The sequence below is a fragment of the Antedon mediterranea genome, chromosome 6 (genome assembly GCF_964355755.1).
Source record: "Antedon mediterranea chromosome 6, ecAntMedi1.1, whole genome shotgun sequence".
NCBI lineage: Eukaryota > Metazoa > Echinodermata > Crinoidea > Comatulida > Antedonidae > Antedon > Antedon mediterranea.
This window is the reverse complement of record NC_092675.1, coordinates 2,129,331-2,136,988: the sequence shown is the minus strand read 5'-3', so window position 1 is coordinate 2,136,988 and position 7,658 is coordinate 2,129,331. Positions and strand designations below refer to the sequence as shown.

Sequence of the window (7,658 nt, the reverse complement as noted above, 5' to 3'; positions counted from 1 at the left end):
TCTGGAAGAGTATTATCAGGCCAGTTGGTTGGGGTATCGGTATCATAAGCTGGTGTACCTTCCTCGGATGTAGTAGAAATCATCTGGGTATTAGGTACGTCTGTTGCAGCAGTAACATTCCTGTATGTTGTTGAATCTGGGTGAATAGTATGACTCATATTATTAATTGCAGGTTTAATTTTGAATTAATTTAATCTTGAATATAGTTTTTCTAAGCAAAATAGAGTTTAGAATAAGAATATTTATGAATAATACGAGTGTTTTAGATATAACCACCATATGCCGACTAGTATTGGAAACAAAATCCCAACTCTCAATTCTTTTTGAATCAGAGCAATTGGTTGTGGTATCATAAACAGTGGTAACTTCTTCTAATGTAGTAGATATCATTGTAATAATAGGGGCATAGGTTGCTGTGGTACCATTCTCGTATATTATTGGTGGTGGACCTGTGAATTAATTAAATTAATTTTTAAAGTAATTAAATTGTGGTTTTTTTTGTAATTAGAAAAGATATCACCCTTTTATATTTGTAGATAGAAATAAAAAAGCAGGTTGAAATTGTTAAAACTATTTTATGAAACAAGCAGTGATCTAATCGCTAACTGTTCTAAGCAGAAGACAGACGTTCATACCAGACTACAGTCTCTTTAACTGGGTGACAGTGCGACTGAATGTGAACCATTCCATCAGATGTTTAAAACAATGATAGCTCAATGGATGGATTTTTAACTGATTTATAAGGATCTCAGAAATGGTATTTTCATACCTGTACAGCTTTTATTATCTGGATTAAGTTTCCATCCATGCATGCAATAACAGCTAAAACTACCGATGGAATTTGAACAATGTTGTTCACATCCGTCTATGCCAGCATCACATTCATTGACATCTATAAAGTAGATATCAGACGATGTATAAGTTGGAATTGTGTCTAATTAATAGGACTCGGAACTTAAGAATAAAGTGAACAGAAACAATAATAACGTTCGACAAAGATCATCGCAACTATTTAAAGAATGTCAAAAATATCGTTAATTTCCACCACGACCTTGATGGTTTTAGGTAGTGTAAGATCTTGAAGTCACACCACATGATTTAAGAAATTTGTTTTCAACTCTATGGATTCTCAGAAATGACATACCTGTGCAGCTTTTCTTATCTTGATCAAGTGACCATCCTTGTCTACAACTGCAGCTGAAGCTACCGATTGAGTTGTGACAACCTTGGTCGCATCTGTCTATACCAACGTCACATTCATTAACATCTTATAAAGAAAAAGATACATGACTCGGAACTTGAGAATAAAGTTAAGGTTAATGTCGACGAGAACCCTAAAAGTTTTAAGGCAGTATAAAACCTCGCAGTCCAGTATGGGAGAGATGTTTTACATTTTTAAAATCAAACCAACTGATTGAACAATTTTTCAAACTGTATTCTCAGAAATGGAACTTTCTTGTTTACTTACTTGTTTACTTGTAATCCTTCATAGTCGTATGAATAGAGGGAAATTGAGGCGAAGCTCATAAGCCCCCTCGCGATTATCATGTCATATTATACAAACGATGTGAACTTTAATGGATGGTTTACCCAAGCCTCATTTAGTCTATTTTTAAACAAATTTAAAGAACTAGCTTAAACAACATAGTCAGAAAGACAATTCCACAAAAGTACAACTCTAAACGAAAAGAATTCCTTCTCAAGTTTAACTTTTCTCGATGGAACTTTAATGTATACCTATGTCCACGGGCCCTTAAATCGACATCTAATTAAAAAAAAATCACTTAAGACAGACTCCATACCATTTATAATTTTGAAAACTTGAATCATGTCAACTCTATGGCGTCTATAAATTAAATTTGGTAAATCTAATACCCTCAAACGTTCCTTATATGATAATTTAATAACCGTATAATAACAACTATAATAGCCGTAAATCAAGATTTTCCATTAAAAGAAATATTAAAGAGGGCGGCAAATAATCAAATAATAGAAACAAATGAGGCTTTTTCCATGATATATTACCTGTACAGTACTTTGTGCCAGAATATCCATCGGAACACAAACATTTGAAAGACCCACGAAGATTTTTACAAGAATGTTGACAGCCTCCATTATTCACTGAACACTCATTGATATCTGTTACAGAACGTATTATAAAACAATTATGTTTATTATTGGACATGCGTATTTCAGGTGAAACAGTTTTGAAACTCCCAAAACAGGGCAGCGATTTTATAAACATTTGGGATAAAAACAAATAACGCCTTTAATCACAACATTTAAATGTACCACAACGATTCGCTTTTTGATCGTATGGATTAAATAAGACAACAATTGATTATTTAAAATTCAATTCAAATACTATAAATACAAAGCAAAAGTTGGAATTAGATAATTATGCCCATATTTATTATTATCGACATCTGAACAGAATCTAACTATCAAACAAACTTCCACACTATCATTATACATTATACTATTGAAATAAACTGTTAACCTGTGCAGTCTTTCTTGTTGTAATGAAGTGACCATCCCTGTCTACAATCACATCTGAAGCTACCCATTGAGTTGATACAACGGTGAGCACATCCGTGTGTACCACTAGCACACTCATTAATATCTTATAAAGAAATATAATTAGTGATATGTTAGAATAAATTACATAGTTTTTGTAAATTTTGTATCACAATCATCATTATAAAAAAAAATAAATAAAGAACCGTCAACTGTTTAGCGAAAATACCGGGTCTTTTGCAATTTTGCTGTAATTCTTCATTCGCCAAAGCCAGAACGTATAAATAAATAGCTTTCGCTAGTCAATGGTTTACACCTGATTAACAATTATAATACTGTTCAGTGCAAACGATTTTGATAATATAATTATACAATAATGTAAGAAAACACAATAATGACAAAAAGAAAGAGGTGGGCCAGCATTAATCAGTATCTCGATAACAGTAGTTCAGTTATATTTTTATGAAATTAATTTTTGATGTATTATTTTTTATGTCGAGTGATAAATTATTCCAAAATTGTGTGCCAGTAAACGAAATTCTAAATTGACCAGCCATAGTACGGGCTTTTGGGTCAGATAAGTTATTACCTTTTTTAAACCTAGTAGTTCGTAAATGATCAACTGTACTAAAATAATAACTGATTTGATGTGCAGAGTTTCTATTATATAAATCAAAAACAAAATTAAGTACACATAATTCGTATAGTTTATGAACATCTAGAATATTAAGTTGCTTAAATATCGGAGACGACGAAGCATTAAAATCAGAAAAAGTTATACACCGCATACACATTTTTTGAATGATAACAATAGGTTGTAAATATGTTTTATACGTGCTACCCCAAACTTCTATGCCATAAGTGATACTTGGTTGAATAAACATTTTATATAATAAGATTAATATATTTGTGGGTACAACATATCTTAGTTTGAATAAAATGCCTGCCTTCTTTCTAGTTTTTAACATCATTAATATGACTGTTCCAAATTAAATGTTTATCAATCTTAACACCAACAAACATTACTTCTTCTGCTTCATTAAGTTGTTTATGTTTTACGTATATGTTACCGTTAGTATTTGTATCTATAGCTATACAAGAGTACGATGTTCTTGCGTTACCGCTGTTATCAGGAGCTTACACACTAGCTATATGCACGCCTGGTAAATACCATTCAACGAGATCAGCGAGGGTACATTATTTTTTTCTCTTTTTTATCTAAATTATTCACAGAATGTACATTATTCAGGAATGATGACATGGTTTAATGTAATATTATATGTTCATTGATTTCACAACACGTAAACAATTGCAGGAAAAGTGTCTTTAACAATGGAATAAATTGATGTTTATTGTAAGCAATAATGTCAATTAAACAAATAATGAAACAAAACATCAGTTGTATCAATTGCAACTAGTTTCTTTGATTTATGTTTTTGTCCGATTACTGTTGTATAACCTTTCTTTAACAATATCATCATATTGTATTAACTTTTCAACGCGAAACAGCGTTATACGAGCACGTCAAAAGTGACAGGCTACGCACGTGTAAGTTAACAAAATGGTGAAAATATGCTAAATTTTAAAATTAATATATATCGTTAGAATGCTCGGGAACACCAATTTTTTATTTCATTTTCTTGAAGTGTATGTATCATATGTATGATTTATTATGAAATTAAGAGAACAAAAGTTGATTAAGTCATCATTAAATTTTTGGCATATTAAATTTACAAAAATTAATTTCGACAATCAAACAAATTATAACATTTTCTTAGGCCGAAATAACAAACTTAACATTAACTTTCTTCCTTAAGAAGTTCATATATTAAAGTTAAAAGTATATAGTTTGACAGTGCATCATTTTTAAAAATCTTTAAAGATGTCATCATAGTAAAACATTATAATTCAATGCGGTATGTAATAATCTATCTGCACCAAAGTGGTTACTGTATAGTTACAAATACACGGAGGAATCTTTCCATAATTTTTAGTCAGTTGTGTATGGCTTGTTTGTTTAATTGTATTTCTTAGTGTACATATTATACAGATGATTTATAATGAAATTTAGATAAACACACAAATGTGGTTTATGACATTATATACGCAGAAGGATCTTTGATCGGAGTATGATACCGGATATCATATATTATAAATAACTAAAGATTCTGAGAAAATCAATCATTCAAAATATCTTAAATCAATCAATTATCTTTATTTAAATCAATGCATATAACCTATAATTCGTCATAGTGACGAATTAAATCTAGTATTAAAATTATGTTTATTGAACAACAGTTGTTTCAATTGCAAATAGTGTATTTGTAATAGAGTATGTTATTACCTGTACAGTACTTTGTGCCAGAATATCCATTGTAACATGAACATCTGAAAGATCCACGAAGATTTGTACAACGATGTTGGCAGCCTCCCTTAAACCTCACCGAACACTCATTGACATCTGTATTATAATACAATGTTACTGTATGAGGGTACGTTTGTTGTGAATACATAATGTTACTGTAAGTTCGTTTAAAATCGTACTTTCAACGCATACACACAAGTTACGCTTTTTATTGTTTTACACAAAATGTCTTTATTTAATCATATTATTGTAAATAAATTTCATAAACACTGATTATTTTAATTTATTTCTTTATTCATTCTAAATTAATTTGATATATGCAAATTAGGCATGGCACCACAAAATCGGCGCAGAGCCGTAACCTCATCTTTTGAGATATTAAGCCTAGTTCAGTTTAAAATCTATTTTGAGATTTCAATAAAAAAAAAACCGATGCCATAAATATCAGACTCTAGTTTATGAAAAAAAAATCATAAAGTGTGGATTTTGCTTAAGTCGTTTTCATTGAAAATCTATTAGGGAATATTTTTGGTTCACTCTAAAATCGACATTATTTACCATTATTTGGTGCCTATCTGTTCGAAAATATATCACCTACAGTAATTGTTAACAACATAATGGATTTATTTTTAAATCTAGCATAGGAAAATTGGTTTTATTAGGTGTTAGGTGTCTAAAATATCTACCAAGAGTTTGTGAATGCTATTTTTTTTTGTGTTTAGACACTTACCAATTTCGCATCTGCTGCCTGTATATGTATCTGGACAATCACAGTTGCTGGGTGATACACATTGGCCCTTGTTCTTACACGAAGGGTTACAAATAGCTATCAGAAAGTACAATTGTAATGATATGTGTGTCTTCTAAAATGGACACAAAAGTCTGTCAGCTTTATACTAAGTTTAAAACAAAAAACAACAATTAACCGAAACAATAGTAGATTACAATTAGGAACCTGAACTCAGTATGCTCCCAGACAGAATCCACATAATAGTTCGTTGAAATAGCCTACAATGACGTATGCTATCCATGGTCTTTTTTTTCTAAGTTAAATAAGTTCGACTGTGATGCTGGTAACACACTAAATAATCCCTACAGTATCCTACTTAATAAAAAGAAAACAACAAACATAGAAAATCGGCACGTAAAGCAAGGCTGCTGACTATACGTCACGACCTCATGCATAATTTTGTTTAGTTATTCACAGATCTAAGAAATTTAATGTCTTTGTACAATAATAGGAAAGTAAACTTACGAATTGAACAACCCCCATTTCCACTCTCCGCCCAACCGCTACAGCAAAAATAGTTCGTTGAGTACGTCGTGCGGTACTCCTTGCGATATTCCCTACGGTATTTAGTCCTAAATTAATAAAAAATTCAAATCGCAATTTTTAAAGAAATGATCTTCATGCAGCAGTGGCAACGACCGTTTGATAGTAATAATGACATTCATTATTCATTACTATTCTCAACTACTGTAGTTTACTAGATTTGTTTACCTGTATGCTGTACACCGACCCCAACCAAACACACCACAATATGAATAGTATCGAGTCGAATAAGAGACGGAATAAGAAACTGTCACTGAATGCACAGAAGAAACCTTTCTGGAACACACATGAGGACTAAAAAATAGTAATTATTTGTAACAGTATTTATTCGTTTTCACATTGTCAATGCGTTTGCTATGCGTTGCTCAAATTCATTATATATTTTTCAGCAGCAGAGATCATGCAAAGAAGTGCAGCTGTTACAAACTACAATTCGCTACCCATCAATATTTCTATTTTAAGCTCAATCTATAGTAACAAATCTGACAATAGTTATTCATATTTATTCAAAGAACATCAAACTATGCACGCAAACTCAATATTTAAACAAATTCAAGAAGACATTGTATCGGACGCATAAACGCATAAACGCATAAACGCTGTCTTTCGTGTAAAAAAATATCGATTCTTTCCAAACAAATTAAGTACTGTAACATTAACTTTGCATGAACAAAGAAATATTTTAAGAAAAATTACTAAAAAAAACTCACCGTCCTGCCGTAGGTACGGAAATAATTACATGAGGAATTGACAACAAAATCAACACAAACAAATTCATCAGGATTTTCTTGAAAAGATGTTTGTTGAAAAGTCTTTCTTTATCACTTATTCGTTTTGTACTCCGACAAACTGCAAATACCACTGAACACTGACGTACACGTAACATTTACCTTAGTAATAAGTTCAATAGGCTATTGAGTTTTGTTGTTTATTCTTATTATCTTTGTGTAACAGTTTCTGTCTTGTTTTTCAACTATTTCCCGTTTAAACATAGATTCCGGGAAACCATGATAACCTTGCAGTAAATGTAACAACTAGGTTATTAGTGTTATGTTATATTATTTAGTTCCTTATTAACCATAAATTATCAATTTATATAAATAACTTAACACATATAACAAAATGATACCGATAATGACTTTGTGGCACTACTCAATGTATAGTTCAGACGATGACTAAATATTACATCAATTTATCCTACGTTTGAAGTCTTAATGACAAAGTGTCACATCAGCATCGTCGTCATCATCATCATCATCATATCATTATCATATCATACCATATCATCTTATAATCATCATCATATTATCATCATATCATCATTATCATCATCATAATATTGTCATCATCATATCATCATTATTATCATCATCATATTATCATCATCATATCATCATCATAATCTAAAATCTACATGATTACATGATAGATGCTTTTCTGCCA

The 7,658-nt window shown here is 31.0% G+C and overlaps 1 protein-coding gene across 1 annotated transcript; it reads right to left on the bottom strand.

Moving 5' to 3' along the window:
• Positions 1-446: 446 nt before the first annotated feature.
• On the bottom strand, positions 447-7,101 carry LOC140051808 (epidermal growth factor-like protein 8). Its single transcript, XM_072097124.1, has 6 exons — positions 6,926-7,101; positions 6,384-6,509; positions 6,138-6,244; positions 5,613-5,708; positions 1,145-1,267; positions 447-892 (listed from the first exon to the last, which is right to left on the bottom strand). The coding sequence occupies exons 1-6, from the start codon at positions 7,099-7,101 to the stop codon at positions 738-740; spliced, it is 783 nt and encodes a 260-aa protein (XP_071953225.1). The 3' UTR covers positions 447-737.
• Between the last annotated feature and the right edge of the window lie 557 nt (positions 7,102-7,658).

Excerpts from the sequence above, each read along its gene's own strand:
- LOC140051808 (XM_072097124.1), bottom strand. The coding sequence starts at position 7,101 with ATGTTACGTGTACGTCAGTGTTCAGTGGTATTTGCAGTTTGTCGGAGT. Across the intron at positions 1,268-5,612 it reads AGGCAGCAGATGCGAAATTG|ATGTTAATGAATGTGACGTT; the intron begins GTAAGTGTCTAA and ends TTTCTTTATAAG. Across the intron at positions 893-1,144 it reads AGATAAGAAAAGCTGCACAG|ATGTCAATGAATGTGATGCT; the intron begins GTATGTCATTTC and ends TCTACTTTATAG.